This window comes from Anolis carolinensis, chromosome 3 (genome assembly GCF_035594765.1).
Source record: "Anolis carolinensis isolate JA03-04 chromosome 3, rAnoCar3.1.pri, whole genome shotgun sequence".
Lineage (NCBI taxonomy): Eukaryota > Metazoa > Chordata > Lepidosauria > Squamata > Dactyloidae > Anolis > Anolis carolinensis.
The window spans coordinates 266,878,815-266,894,873 of NC_085843.1; the positions used below are offsets into that span (position 1 = coordinate 266,878,815).

Genomic DNA, 16,059 nt, shown 5'->3' on the forward strand with positions numbered 1-16,059 from the left:
GACACGTTTGAAGGGTTTTCAAGTGGCGAGGAGTCAATGAGTGAGGAAGGAGATGGACTGGATGTGAATAGAGGCACTAAGAGGGTTACTCGGGAGCAGGAATCTGATGAGGAACAGGAGAGGAAGAAGCTCCGGGATATACTTAGTGCTCCCACAGAGGATGAGTCATTTTTGGGTTTCTCTGGGGATGATGGGTCTGGGAGTGATGAGAATGAGAAGGGCACATTGGACTGGACTAAGGTACAAGAAATAAGGGATATGTGTGCAGAGCCAACTTCTAGTGATATGTTTGTGGGGTTTTCAGGACAGGAGGATTAGCAAACTGGTGATACATCTGGGTCATGGGGAAACCTAAGTTTTTATAGGAGATAGAGGAGTTGGGGGAATGGTAACCGGAGTTCACGTGTGACAACAGGAACAGCTGTGGGGTGGAGGCCAGCTCATCTTCGGATAATGATGTGTAAGTTAAAAGTAGGGTCCAAAATGGGGATTCTTTGCAGAAGGCAAAGTGTTGTTATTGCGTAGGTTTGTCGCTGCCTATTTTCTGTTGGGTTTTGGGTCTGTGCTCTACAGCTTGGCGTTCCTGGTTCCTGTGATTCTTCAACTCGGATTGGCTTCTCGTAAGTGTGTCTTCTCCCTTCCTGGACTTTTGCCTGGCGACTTCGGCTCTGGCGACCTGGGTAATGACGTTTGGATTGGCTTATTGTGGATGCAGCTTTCTCCCTTCCTGGCTTTTGGATTGACTCGACTTTGGCTTTGTCTAACCACTTCAGAAACTACTCCTGGATTGGCTTATTGTGAGTGCGGATTTCCCCTTTTCCTGGCTTTTGGATTGACTCGACTGCGGCTTGTGTAAACACTTTGGAGGCGACGCTGGTTTGGACCCTCTTCAATGGCTTTTTGGAACTTTGACTGGTTTTGGTTACTCCCTTTGTGCAGCGCTGTCTTCAACAAAGCCTGTTACAGCGCTGTTTGCTTCCAGTTTCATTGACTGCGTTTTAATCCGGGTTATCCATCTGTTTAACCCGGATTAATTTCCATTCTGCTTTTTGAGCCCGGTTTGGGCTAGAACTTTGAGTTTTGGTCAGAGACACTGCAGTCAAGTGTCTCTGAGCCAGTTTTTGAGTTGCAATAAACCTTTTGTTAAACTAAGTATTGTGTGTGTGGCTCTTTAAGGCGCCTGTGTTTCGACATCCATTCTAACCATGACTATTTCTGAACCCAACTTGGGGCTTATTTTCTGTATTTCTTTCTTGTCCTACCCTTGAATGTTGCCATCTTCTACTTAACAAGGATCCCAATCTCCTTTCACACACAAAAAATGTTCACTGCCTTAAGGAAATGCAAATTTTCAATGCAGACAGATATTAAATAACTTTGATCATCACTACATTAAAACCTTTACATTATGGGACCTTTGCATTTTGATTTCCAATTTTTCACTAAATAACACACACCATAGTTTCCTATAATTTTAGCTATAGTTCAGATAATGATATGCTTTTATCTTAAAGCCTTTCCTACCATTAGCCTATCTTTTATCATCCTAAGTTACATACATTGGTCTAAATTCTCTTTCAGTGTTGACTTGAGTAGACTCATTAAATCCATTATATTTATCTATGTGTGACTCACCATTCAACATTTGACAGAATAGGCCTACTCCAGTTGGAACTAACTATTGCTAACTATTGTCTCTGCAGGCTTTCAGGTTTAATGCATACTTAATATAACATTTTACTCAATGACACATCATAACAGTCTCCTGCAGTATTCACATGTAGTCTAGCAATGCCTATGACAGATTTGAGACATGTTTGATGGACTGACATTATGAGTTTTTCTGCCAATTAAGGACATCACAGCAGTATAGAGAGATCAGAACCAAAACCCAATTTGAATCCAGCATGCTGCTTTGCACAATGTCTCTCCTGTTGCTACTCAGCAAAGGCTATTCAGTGGCATGCCTTTTCAAAAGCATATCGCTATTGCATCTAAAAGATGGTGACAGATTCCCTACCTATAAATTTATCCAATTTTCTTCTAAGGTCATTCTTCACTATATCAAAGAAAACACTGCATATAAATTAATGTGATATGCTTCCACTCGCCTAGTAGATTGAAAGCAAAATGTGAGTAGATAAATAGGGACCACTTAAAAGCAGGGAGATATTAAGGCATCCATAAGAAAATACCGGTGATTTGATCAAAAGGAGTAAGTTACGAACAAAGAGCAGAGATGGAGTGACAGCAGAGATGGAGTGACAGCACTCCCCACCCCCCCAATGGCCAGAACCGAGCACAAGCTTCCATGTAGCCAAAGATGGGAAAAGCCTATATACCTCTATCTATGTTCCATTTTCTGTCTTGTCTGTTTATAAATGGCATTGAATGTTTGCCACAGATGTATGTTCTGTGATCCATCCTGAGTCCCCGTTGGGGTAAGAAGGGCTGATTATAAATACTGTAAATAAATAAATAAATAAAAATAGGCACAAAAGGGAGGCCACAAAATCTCCACACTACCAAATATACTGATGTCTTGTCTAGATCAGTGGTTCTCAACCTGTGGGTGCCCAAATGTTTTGGCCTTCAACTCCCAGAAATCATAACAGCTGGTAAACTGGCTGAGATTTCTGGGAATTGTAGGCCAAAATACCTGGGGACCCACAGGTTGAGAACCACTGGTCTAGATGATCAATCTCATAAAGGATCTGAATAGTATTCTAACAGATCCAGGTATAATAAAGCATGCTAATAGCAAGGCAGCCTAAGCTAGGCATGGAAATTGTTCAACCCCCTAGATGTTTTTTGAGCTTCCAGTATTTCATGGCTAAGGTTGATTGGAATTAGAATTCAACAGTAAGGAGAATGGCACAATTCCTATCCATAAATGGTTTAGCTGAACACATGGAGTCCAGAAACTCAATTAAATCTTTATCCATTTAGTAAAAAGGTAAAGGTTTCCCCTGAGTCGTGACCAACTCTGGGAGTTGGTGCTCATCTCCATTTCTAAGTCGAAGAGCCGGCGTTGTCCATAGACATCTCCAGGTCATGTGGCCGGCATGACTGCATGGAGCGCCGTTACCTTCCCGTGTTTATCCATTTAGCACAGTGAAAAAATTACTATGTGTAATATATGTCTGCTGTTCTGCTATGCCACTCTGTGACAAAATCCTCAGATGACAAGACTGCTCCCCAAGAACTGCAACCATACAGCAAAAGCAAACAAAAATATAGTCATCTCAAGCATTTGCAAGCAATGATAATTATTTGCATTAGCTGAATAAGGATGGGAGCTTTAAAATGCAAATCTGGACTTTTGTTCCCAGTTTCTCCTCTGGTTTCTCTGCTGTGCTCTGATTGTTTCTATATAAATAACTTCAGTAGGAATAAAATGCAGAACATGATCCCATCCTAACAAAACATTCTACATATGGCAGTAAAGAGAGCTGCTAGAATTGCTTAATGTTCTTGAGAGGGAAATGTTTCACAATTATAAGAACAGGACCTGGGGAAAAAAGACAGCATACCTTTAAAGGTGTTGTTCTGTGGAGCTTCAGTGCCCCCTTCTGGTGTACCCTGGCAAAGCAGGCAGGACAGTAGTTTTCTCCACACTCCAAACACACCTAGAGAAAAAGAAATTAAGGACATAAAAGCAACAGAGCAAGGCCACACGTCTTTGAAGAGGTCAGCACTATTGAATTAAATGGGAAAATGTGTATAGGATTGCTTATCATTCTCTGACCCCAAAATGGAAGAAAACAAATTACATTCTCATTTCTATTAAGAAAAGCATTGCTTCCGTCTGCCTGTAGAAAGTTTGTGGCAATGCCAGTTTGAATTTTAAACAGATGAAGACACAGTTTCAGAGACTAAGTCCAAAGAAACACAGAGGAATGAATTCAAACTACAGGAAAAGACATTCCACCTAAATATTAGAAAGAATTTCCAAAGGGCAAGATCTCTTTGCCAGTGGAACAGGATGCCTCCTTCTCTGCAGGTTTTGAAAGAAGCTGGGTGGCCATCTGCCAGGAGTGCTTTGTTTGAATTCATGCATAGCAACTCTTATGTTTCTATTATTTAATTTAAAAACTAAGGGTGAATAGCCTGCTTCACTGAGTTAATTTTTGCAATCAATGGATCAGATTCAGAAATCTTGCTCAGAATACAATCAGCGAGACCTAAGTGAGGCATGACTATACTTTAAGTTTCAGTAATCTATTCTGAGAGAGACTAAGACTGGATTCTCTAAGCCAGGGGTTCTCAACCTGTGGGTCCCCAGGTATGCTGGCCTCCCAGAAATACCAGCCAATTTACCATCTGTTAGGAATTCTGGGAGTTGAAGGCCAAGACATCTGGGGACCCACAGGTTGAGAACCACTGCTCTAAGCAATGTGATTTGGTTACAGAAGAGGTGGGTTTGCAAACCAGTCTTTCCAACTACTTGAGAAAACCACACCTCCACCAAGGAAAGCATTAGTGGAAGAGACTCCACAGAGATAGCATCTCCTCCTAATGAATTAAACTTCCTTATATTGTGGCCATGACTTTTTTACTCCTGCTGTCAATATACTACATCTTACACTAACATAAATGTGTTAGTGTAGGTACTCAACAGGATTTGCCTACATATTTTACAACTCATTTGATAAAACTGAGAACAAATAATTTGTGCTGGGTTTTAGTAAAAGACTGGAAGATTGTTAAATGTTCAATTACAATACCAATGGCCTTGGTGTAAGCAGCTGAACATCCTCTCTAATCAGAGGTATTCCAAATTCTGAAACGTTTTGTTGTCAGTTGCCCGCTTCTGCCTTTCTTTCTCCTGCTTATGTCACAGGGAAGGAAGAAGAAAGGGATGGAGGGAGGGATGATCTTACCTCTCCTTGTTCTTGCAGAGGCCACAGTCCCATCCTTTGCCTCCATTCCCTTCTTGGTATAATTGGCGGCAGTGGTGCTAAGAAGTCACCATGACAGTGCATCACACCCACAACCACTCACCTCACACCCACAACTACAGTGCCCTGCTGAGGTGATGCTGATGGCAACAATTGCAGTACAAAACCAGGCACTTTGCTTTCCAGTTTAATTTCCTGCTGGGGCTTCTTCTGCTTCACCACCATCACTTCCACCTCCTCACCAGTGATACTCCTAGCAATACCCATGGACACAAAGTCATGAATTATATGTGTATGTGGAATGGAAAGAGGGAGAATAGGAATGATACCAGCACTGGCACCAGCGAGGATGCCATGGGTACCAGTGATGGTGGTACCACTGCCAATGTCAGCATCACAGGCCGGATGTAGTTTAAGTGGGAAAGAGACCTGTTCTCACAAATACCTCTTAGTTTCTTTTTCTATTTTCCAGTAGACAAGTCCTTCACCCCAGCATATGGGAAGGTGAATGGCTGTGAGGAAAGTGAATTATGACTCTTAGGGACATGTGATACTGTGGGCAGGTAAGTGCAGCATAAGATGGCAGTTGAAACCAGGGATTTTTTTAAAAAAATACATGTAAATATAGGTATTCCAAAACCCAGAAAAATCCAAAATAATCCTGGTTCCAAACATTTCAGGCAGGAGAAACTCAAACTGTATGATCTTTGGTTGCAGCAGTCATCTCTCCCCATCCAATCAGTTGTATGGCACACAGATCTTGCTAACATCAATGATGTAAAATAAGAGCAGCTGAGCCAAGGGTAACTTGGGGAAAACTTTGGTCCCTTCTACACTGCCATAAAATCCAGATTATCAAAGCAAATAATCCACATTATTTGCTTTGAACTGGATTATATGAGTCTGCACTGTCATCTAATCTAATTAAAAGCAGATAAACTGGAGCAGCAACTTCTCTCACTATTTTAGACGTATTTTGAATTGCAGCAATTGTTCATATCTTAGATATTCTAAAATAGTTAGATAATTTAGTTCAAGACTTGTTACTATGACAGCAATACTGAGGTGGCTTTCACAAATATTTCGAACACAAATTCTGACACTTAAGACATAAAGATGAGCTTTTTGTATCTTTTCTCTCAATCAACCCTACTTCTTTCAGTCCAGAGTCAAAATATGACTTTTTTATTTGTTTTCTTGCTTACTTGCTTACCAGTAGTGCAGTCTTCATTTCACATTGACCACATGCCTTTCCCTTAACTCTAGGCTTTTCAGTTGTTGAAACATTCACCAATTTATGTGCAGGTGTCTGTTTAGCCGGTTCTGGAACTAGAAAATGTAGCAGAAACTAAGCAATGGAAGTCAAACTGCAAGGAACATAGTACATGGCATTGGTAGAGAATGACAGAAAATAGGTTCTTTAAAGGTTTACGATGGTTTACTATGGTTATTACACTGAAACCAACCATGTTCCACAAGTGAATTCGGAAAAGCAAAATTAATAGTTTATATTTCTAGCCAGAACATTAAATAAAACTGGAAAGAAGATAGAATCTCATTTCTGATTAATAAAAGCCTCCAACTTAGTTGACCAAGATCTCAGCTTGCAATTTCTCCACAGAGAATTGTAAACAAAATGAATATTTTAACATGGTATAGTTTGATCCATTTAAAGTTGTGAAAATTATCTTATGGTTGTTATTTTATAAATATATTGTCCATTGTCAATAATATTATTACAATTAATATTTTTCCACAGGATACTTCTTAGTTCTTTGGCTCTCATATGTCAAGGCCCAAATTAATTATTTTAACAGGAATCCAAATTGTTACTCAAAGATTTACCAAAACAAAAACCTAAAAGAACAGTTCTTGTTTTCATGTATATGACCATTACTAGTTTTCCAGAACTAAGATCACATTACCTTGAATTTGTTCTTTGAGGACTCTCAATTTTACTTTTCCTGAAGAAATCTGCATTTTTAAAAGGGGATATCTCAATTAGATTGATCAAAACACTGAATTATGCTTATGTTTATTTCTGAACATTTTTCAGCCATACTGATTTTTTATTTCTCCTCAAAATAGGCATAACAGTTGAAGTACTTATCCAAGCAAAAACAAATTAAATACAATAGAGTCTTGCTTATTCAACATAAATAGGCCGGCAGAACATTGGATAAGTAAAAATGTTGGATACTAAGGAGGGATTATTAAACAGCTGTTTCTCTAGGCAGCAACGCACAGTGGGTCTTGGGGGAGATGCGGCCAGTGCAGGCCGTTTGCTGTGCCTGACAGGAAAAGTCTGTGCTGGCTGTGTCTTGCTCGGTGCGCGGAGAGGCTGCTGAACATTGGAAATACTTCTATGTATCAAAAATATGTACAAAATACATCCAGTATATACAAAACCACACATCTAGCACTAGATAGACAACTAGATAGACAACTATACAGGGTTAGTAAACCCCTGGCTTCAGTCTAGAGTCTGATAGGGACTAGAGTTCTTCTACTCAATTAAGCTTAAGAATACACATCTGTTTTTTATATATTCTATTCAAATTCTTTAGTGTTCTCCTTTAGCATTTACTGATTTTGTATTTTATTTTAGCAGTTCAAGGTCTTGTTTCTGCAGAGAATGGAGTTCTTCTATCTTCTGCTTCCAATTATGTAGTCTTATATAGTTTAATTTTTTCTATTTGTCATCCAGCAATGTCCATGCATACAGTTGCCTCTTTGGTTGATTGAAGAATGTGTTTGCAAGGAACAAACAGTTGGCCTCGCAAAATTCAATCAGTCACTCTCCTTCACATCTTGATCTTAGGCCAAATTTCCCTACAATCTTTAACTATTGTTTCCTACTTTTGCAAGGAATCGTGTACCTATGATTAAACAGAAATCCTGTTTTGCTGTGTATAAATTTCCTCCTGGACTCCAGCACAGAACCTTTGAATTTCTTTCAATGGAACAAAGACTGGATTATGGTTATATTAATGGGTTTCCCCTGAAGCCTCACTGACATTGCTTGGTCAGATTTTGCATATCTTTGGACTGCTTTTGCTACATCTCTTCCCACTATTCATACCACTCCATTTCTTCTTAGATTTTCATTACCTGAGTATAAAACACAATTTAATGATTTAACTCAAAACATTCAATTCCTGTCCACTTTAGTTTGGTCGCCTCAAGTACTGAAATGTTTATATATGTTCAATTTCTTATTTTAATATAACTAGCATCTTGTGATTCATGCTTCTCATATTTCATGTTTCTATGTGCAGTGCAGAGTCAGACTTTCCTTTCACCACTGCCATCAGCAGAATGTTCTTTTGGCTTAAGTCCAGTTGTGTTATTTAGTCATTGTGCTATACATAGTTGTTCTTTGCTGTATCCCAGTAGCTTGCTAAATGCCATCTGGCCAGGCAATTTCATCTTCTAGCACTATCTTGTTTCATAGTAATTCATCTTTAAAGGGGTTTGCTGTACCTCCTTCAGTTCAGTAGTAACAATTAGCTAGCTATGATGCCACTGCTATTGTGTCTGAGAGATCCTCTGCCAGTGTCACCCCTCACTTCTGCCCAGCAGCTCTTTGTAATGCTTAACCTACCTTCTCAGACTAAACATGCCTGACACAGGAGACCCTATCAGCAGCACCATTGCCACCAATATGGCCTTTTGCCCCACAGAGCATGCAATCCCACCACTATGGAAAGGTAGTGCCATCACGTATCGAATTTCTAAAGACATTCTTACCTTTCCAACATTTTCTTTGTTTTGTGACAACAGCTGTGGTTGTAAACTCACACCGGCTTGACCTGACTTCCAATGATATCTATTTGCTTGTCTACAAAAAAGGTCCAAAAAGTATTTTTATGCACATTTACAGTACAAATTGAGATTTTACAGCTCCACTTTCTCTTGCCATGCCAATACCAAAAATAAGTTTGCTAAAATAGAAAGAACAGAGCAGAGAAGGTGAAAAATAGAATGTTTACCTTTTAGATTGGTATCAAACTAAACTGAGTTGAAAGCAAAAGGACATGGCAGTAAGTTCCCAAGACATACATGAAGGTGTGAGGAAACCATTCATTCATTTGAAGTTATTCTAAGAACCGGATTTAGTTCCACTACTGAAGAGATTTTTTTCCTATTAAAAAAAGCCTGAGAAGAATGCAGACGACAAGGTTGCAAGGAGACATGATCACTATGTTTAAATATTTGAAAGGATGTCATAAGGAAGAGGGAGTGGCAGGCTTGTTTTCTTTTGTCCTGGAGACTAGGACACGGAACAGCAGGTTCAAATTACAGGAAAGGAGATTCTATCTGAACTTTAGGAAGAACTTTCTGACTGTAAGAACTGTTCAATAATGGAACCCACGGCCTCTGAGTATGGTGGAAACTCATCCATTTAAGCAAAGGCTGGATAGCCATCTGTTGGGGTGCTTTGATTGTGCTTTCCTGCATGGCAGGGAGTAGGAATGGGGCCTTGATCTCATGCATGTGATTGTGAACATAGATGAGCACTACAGGGATGCTTTTGATATGTCTAGAGCAGAGCCTGCAATCACCTGCTACTCTCAACATTCTGCATATGCTCGGTTCATTAAAAAAGAGGACCTTATCTCTAACAATACTAAAACCTATAGTGAAAGTGTTGCAACACATATAAAGCACCAAGTACAGTTTATGTCACTTGGTAAAATAACAACAGAATCATTTGAAGAGTTCATATCAGGCTACCCAGTTTGAAACATTCTGATACCTCTGCCATTTTTTCATATGGGAAGTGTAGCTTCAAGATACTGGGCTGCAGGAGGTTACAGAATCCATAAAACTGAGATCCAACTCTGCAGGCTTGGTCAACATGCCGAGAAAAATGCAATCAAGGAAATCATAATTGCATCTAGTAGCATGGACTTTTTGCTCAGCAAGCAAACAACAAGTTATATGGATTAGAAATTGAAAAGCATCATTTAAAAAAGAATAACAGGCAAAGGGATCCTAACCACTTCTCAGAGCTGGAATCTAGCATTAAATGCTCTTAGAAAAGGATGTAGAAATTAATGGCTATGATCCAAGACAATTAGCAACACTTAACACTTAAACAGAACTATATATCTTGCTAAGTGCAGCAGAACACTAATGACTAAACCCCTTACAAAGCTCTTCTGAGGGAGGAAAGTTTGCATTATTATTCACATTATGAGGGAAAGAGAAACAGATATAGAAAGGTTAATAACGTAACTCTTAAAAAGGAAGGCAGAAGAGTTACAGATATTCAAGGTTGTGCTTTGTCTGCAAAACAGTCTGACTTCATAAATGGAGTCTATCAAATACAGAGCAATTACAACTTTCTTGTGTTTTTGTAAATGCATGCATATGCACTTAGCACTCATATGGTACTGAGATTCTATTAAAAGATAATAACCTTCTCACGAACAATGAAGTACTATGAAAGAATGCAGAATGAAGTTCAGTGGGTGAGAAGGTACTTGAAATTGAATTCTGATATCAGAAACGCAACAGAAGAAATAAAGGTTGTAGTTAGAGATGTGAAGCCCTTAGAAAAAAATGAAGACATCTGGGAGTAGGGGAGTGTTTTTGTCAAACACATTTTCAATTTTACTAGCACAAAAACTAGAAACTTCATTGTTATTTGCTATCAAGCTATCTTTGAGTTATGGAAATTCTATGAATGAGGGAACTAGTCATCACAGACCTACTTGGATTTGCAAGTTTCAAGGCTGTGACTTCCTTTATTGAGCCAATCCATCTAAAGCGGGGCCACATTTTTCTCTTTGTCTATTGTCTTCAATTTTACAAAGCAATAATCATATAATGATATCTATTGAAGATATGATTAAAGACAAGTTTCGTCATTTGGTTTCTAGTGACAGTTTGGCTGTCATTTGCTCTTCATTCTGTTTGTTTTTCACCATTCCATGGTATCCACAGAACAATTTCAGGGCAGCACTTTAAAGGAACAACTACGTAGAAAAAGAAACACTGTATATACTCATGTATAAGTAGAAAAAATACACCCCACAAAAATCCTGGTTCAACTGATACACAGGACAATACTGGAATAGGGCCGAGAACAAAGGCAGTGAGGAAAAGGCAGAAGCAAGAAGGTCCCATTCCATTACCACCACCACCCCACTCATAAAGAAATACAGCTATTTCTCCTTCCTCACACCTCCTGCTTTTTGGGCCAGTAAAAACTTGTTTGCCACTATGAAAAATTGCCACTGCAGTCTCTATGCAGAGAAACTAATACAGAAAAGCTAATGATCTGCCCTCAACCTCCCAAAACAGCTCTAGAACTTTTTTCCAGGATCCATTCTCATTCTTTTCCCTCCTTTAAATTCCTGTCTTTATCTATATTTGTATAGCTGTACACATTTTAAGATCCTCAAGGTAGTTCCTTCCCTTTGCAATCCCTCAAATAAACAGATCTTCAATGTGTTGTCAAAGGCTTTCATGGCTGGAATCACAGGCTTGTTGTGTGTTTTCCTGGTTGTATGGCCATGGAGAGAATACTTCTGGAACAGGGCCATACAGCACGGAAAACACACAACCCTAAACAGATCTTGTTCTTCTCTTTAGCTCTTCCTAAGTATGTTCCCTTTATGCTTTGCTAAAAGAACAGAAAAAGATTTATTTGTTACATGTCCCTATCTTTTACTCTGAATTAATCTGTGGGTCGTAGTAAAAATGCATAATTTTGGCCCTTAAAGCTGCCTTTGATTTCTATATGAAGTTAACTTATACATGAGTATATGGGGTGCTATGGCATGGATAGTTTTGATTTTGGTATTAAATATCTTTATACCCATGCAAATAATCTCACTGCTTTCCCGCTGTCTTTCAAAGCCTTAGTCTTCTACTGATTAGAGGCAGTCCCCAAATTACGAACAAGATGGGTAGGTTTGTGTGTTTGTGTGTGTGTACACACACGCACACTTTGGATAGCATAGGAAAGGGTTAACACCCTTGCAGTCTTTGTTTAGCAGTCTATGCCCCTGTTCAGATTTCACCTCACTTCCTGTAATACTTGAATTTTGGAGAAAAAAATGGCTTGTGAAAACAAAGATTCAGCTAAGACACCTTTTCCCCATGATGACTCTTTCAGGAATCAATTTCCATTCTGAGGGGTAGATTTCTCTCACTTCCTGTTGTCTCACCCCCGTTTGTAACCGTGAGGCATTTGTAAGTTGGATGCTTGTAACTTGGGGACTGCCTGTACTTGGCTTCAATCTATTTTGATTCATGACTGATTGATGTATTTATATTATATTTGACATCTTCATCATCCACTTTAAAGTTACATAAAACATATGGGTTTGTGATGTTTGCCTTCTTAACATTTAACTGCAGTCCTGCTTTTGCACTTTCTTCATTAAATTTCACCAATAGTCATGCTAAATTCTTGCTATTTTCTGCTAGTAATATTAGTGGCATCTGCACATTTAAACTGTTCATCTTCTTTCTCCCAATTTTAACTTCTCATGTCTCTGAATCTAATCCTGCTTTCTGTACAATATGTCCTGCATATAAATAGGGTGATAAAATGCAGCCTTGTCTGAGTTTCTTGCTAATTAGAAACGGTTCTCTTTCTCCATGTTCTGTCATGACAGTGACCTCCTTTAAAGTGATGTATAGTTTTTCATGATCTGTGCAATAAAAAGCCTTTGACACAATCTATAAAGCACAGGTTTAGGAATCAATTGAGGGGGGGGGGGATATATTCCAGCAACATATTTTCATGTTCAAAATGAGTGAAATGCTTTTAAACATATGGGTTTTTTTCAATCATAATGTCAAATAACGTGTATGAAGAACTGCTTCTAACAAAGTCAACATAATTAGAAAATGGTAATTCTTTTGCAAACTGAGTATCTGGTTGTAGGCAACTGCTAGATGTTGGAGCCCACTGTATATTCCTACCCACTCTGGTTTTTTTCAAAAACTTATTTTTAATTACTGGAAGTTCAGTTGTCATGTTTCTCTCCTCTGGCTGTATTAGGCCAAGGTGAAGCATTAGTTAAACTAGGCAGTAGAGTGGATAAACAGCCTATGTGTGTGTGAAGAGCTTTTCAAAGTTCATAAAAGGTTGTAAAAATTAGAAGAAAGCTTGGGGTCCATATGTGCACTTTATCCACCTCTGCTGTAGATAGAGACAAAAAAAGCATTTCTGCACACAGTAGAAATGTACTGTTCGAAGAAGCACAAGCACCTCAAAAAGTGATTTCCAGATTAAGTTCTGGTTAGAAAAAAAAGTTTTTCCTGGATATGAAACACTGCAGAGATCAGCAATCTTGATAAAATTGCCCCCACAGTATACAAATAAAGCAAATCCGTAACAGTATAGGTTGAGTATCCCTTATCTGAAATTGCAAAATCCTAAAAATTCCAGAATTCAAAATCGTCCACATTGGTGGCTGAGATAGTGACACCTTCTGCATTGTGATGGTTGACTGTATATAATTTGTTTCATGCACAAAATCATTTAAAGTACTGTGCATAAAATTACCTTCAGCTACATTAAATTTAAATGTGTGTTTAGACTTCACTTCCGTTACCTTCCCGCCGGTAAGGGATACTCAAATATGCATATACTTTGGAGGGAGCCAGCAAGATGCAGTGATCTGAGTGTTGGGCTAGAGCTCTGAAGACAAGGGTCTGAATCTCAACTATGCCATGGAAACCCATTGGCTGCTTTAGCAGTGTGCGTTCTGTAGCCACAGCAATTTGAAGCTATCTTTAAACTGGAGTATATGGTGAGTGTAGATATGCCCTTAGTTTCAATGTTCAAAATTCCACCTACTCTCTCTCTTGTTTCTCTCTGCTCATGTTTAATTGCAGTTGCTGCAGTTTCTTTTCCATCTCCTGATTTTCAAGCTCCAGGCGGACCTTCTCCAACTGCAGCTCTCGCATGCTTCTGAAAAGGTAATATTCAAATACAAAAATCAGTGATATCTTACATGTTTCCCCTTCCATATAATGGAGGCATAACATACAATCAGCATGGTACAGAAACAGGTAAGTTCATATTTTGATGGTTAGGGACGGGATTATACTTACGATGTTAGTCCCGACTGGTACACAACTTCAAGAAAGAAGTATGTTTGTACTACTACACCTTAAGGAATTTTATAGCAATTTTAAGACTCCAAGCAAAGAAGATAAAAGGAAAGAGATATCACAATGTTTGAGCACAGTGTTAGTGCTACTGCAATTCTAAACATATTTACATTTCTTTCAATACAATTAATTTCATACAGAGTGGTTTAAGGGTTGTAGCTTCACGTTGCATTTGAAAATAGTGTATTAAAACACAAACATTATAAAATCACTTGAGACACATTTAGGAGGAAATGAACTTACTTTGCTTTCAGTTTTGCAGACACTCCAGTTTTTGAACCAGGGAGTATGACAAAATCATTGGCATTCATAATTGCAAATTAAGAAAAGGTTACAGCAATCTTTCAAACTATACGAGAGAAAGAGAGAGAGAGAAATGATTATGAGTTAATAAAGGCAATAGCATAACATGCCACTCTAATATACTAATATTCTATGATGTAATATGATAGCCTAAATATTCATTCAAAGGGAACAAAAATAAAGCCAGCAGGAAGCATCCCTACCATCAAACCCAACATAGTCACTAATATCCATATTTCAATGTTTGAAAAATATTTCTGAAAGCAGAATTATTTTCATAAGTTGCAAGTTAGTCTTAAGTCTCTATCCTTACATTGGACCTGCTGCTTAGCCCTAAACCAGTGATTCCCAAAGTTGGTGCTACCGCCCCCTGGTGGGCGCTACAGTGATCCAGGGGGGCGGTGATGGCACCTATTAGGACACGGGGCGTGACCAGAGGAGGAGCGGGGCCTCTTCCCAAGTGCCGGAGACAGGGCTGGGCACCTGAAGCGCCTGTTAGGACACAGGGGGCGGAGCTAGAGGAGTGGGCGTGGCTTCTTCCCAAGAGCCCGAGACAGGGCTGAGAATCTATATTTCTCTTGAGGCGCATGTTGGGACACAGAGGGTGGAACTAGGGAAGGGGGCGGGGCCTCCTTCCAAGAGCCTGAGACAGGGCTAAGCCTCATACCTCTCCTGAGAGGCCTTTTAGGACTAAATGGCAGGGCTAGGGGCAGGAGCGGGGCCTCTTCCCAAGAGCGCGAGACAGAGCTGACCCTCTGTATACCTCCCCTGAGGTGCTTGTTAGAACACGGGGGCGGGATATAGAGTGCCCTGTCAGGCACCTGGGAAGAGGCCCCGCCCTCTCCTCTAGCCCCGCCTCCTGTGTCCTGGCAGGCACTGCAGGACAGGGATAGAAGCTCAGCCCTGCCTCAGAGCTCGTAACTCCGCCCATCCCAGTCCTGGCCACCCATTTGTGGCCCCACCCACCTCCCCCTCCCCCTCCCAGCCCTGCATCTTGGACTAGGGGAGAGGCTCAGCCCCACCCTCTTGGGCAGGAGCCACGCCCCCCTTTCCAGGGGGTGCTGAGTAATATTTTTTCTGGAAAGGGTGTGGTAGGCCAAATAAGTTTGGGAACCACTGCCCTAAACTATACCATTTTGCATTTAGGAAACATGTAGCTCAATGTGCTAACTGCTGCCTTTTGTTAGAGATGTTGCCAATTAGCTTTGAATGCTGTAACCTGGCATTTTTTATTGTCAGGGACATCCTGCTGTTTCTTAACATCTAACATGTTGCCTATGTAAGCTAAACAGTACAGAAAAGCAAGCAGGATTTATCTGAAACAGCTATTATATATTCTGTAGTCTAGGGCATGCAGGGTTAGGAAAATTGCTGTTTTTGCTTGGGCTATAAAAACTTCCCACTAACAATGAAGAGGGGTCTGTTCAATTCCTTGCTGCACAGCAACTCAGAACAGGGGCATTCCCTTTTATCAAAGCTTTGTGGTTATTACAGAAGACTTTCACCAGGTATGCACCTCATTGGATGGGTGGCAAACTGATTTTCCAAAAGTGTGAATGATTAAATTTATGTAATGATAGTTACACTATTAACAATGTGTTGATGTGACCTGTACATTTTTCTCTCTTCTGAAGTGTGTGTGTTTATATACATCGTTTTTTATATATGGAAGATTACTATACCAGAGGCTACATTTGAAAACCAGGTAACATAA

At 39.7% G+C, this 16,059-nt stretch overlaps 1 protein-coding gene across 2 annotated transcripts in view; it reads right to left on the reverse strand.

The window, feature by feature from the left end:
* Nucleotides 1-16,059, reverse strand: part of zbbx (zinc finger B-box domain containing) — a 98,555-nt gene that overhangs the window by 52,003 nt on the left and 30,493 nt on the right. For both annotated transcript variants that reach the window (XM_008106076.3, XM_062976736.1), the window contains exons 3-8: nt 14,286-14,391; nt 13,726-13,839; nt 8,652-8,742; nt 6,827-6,875; nt 6,115-6,230; nt 3,534-3,629 (exon numbers count right to left, since the gene is read on the reverse strand). In XM_008106076.3, coding sequence (XP_008104283.1) covers nt 3,534-3,629; nt 6,115-6,230; nt 6,827-6,875; nt 8,652-8,742; nt 13,726-13,839; nt 14,286-14,353 — 534 coding nt within the window. In that variant the 5' untranslated portion in view covers nt 14,354-14,391. The remainder of the gene's footprint in view (nt 1-3,533; nt 3,630-6,114; nt 6,231-6,826; nt 6,876-8,651; nt 8,743-13,725; nt 13,840-14,285; nt 14,392-16,059) is intronic.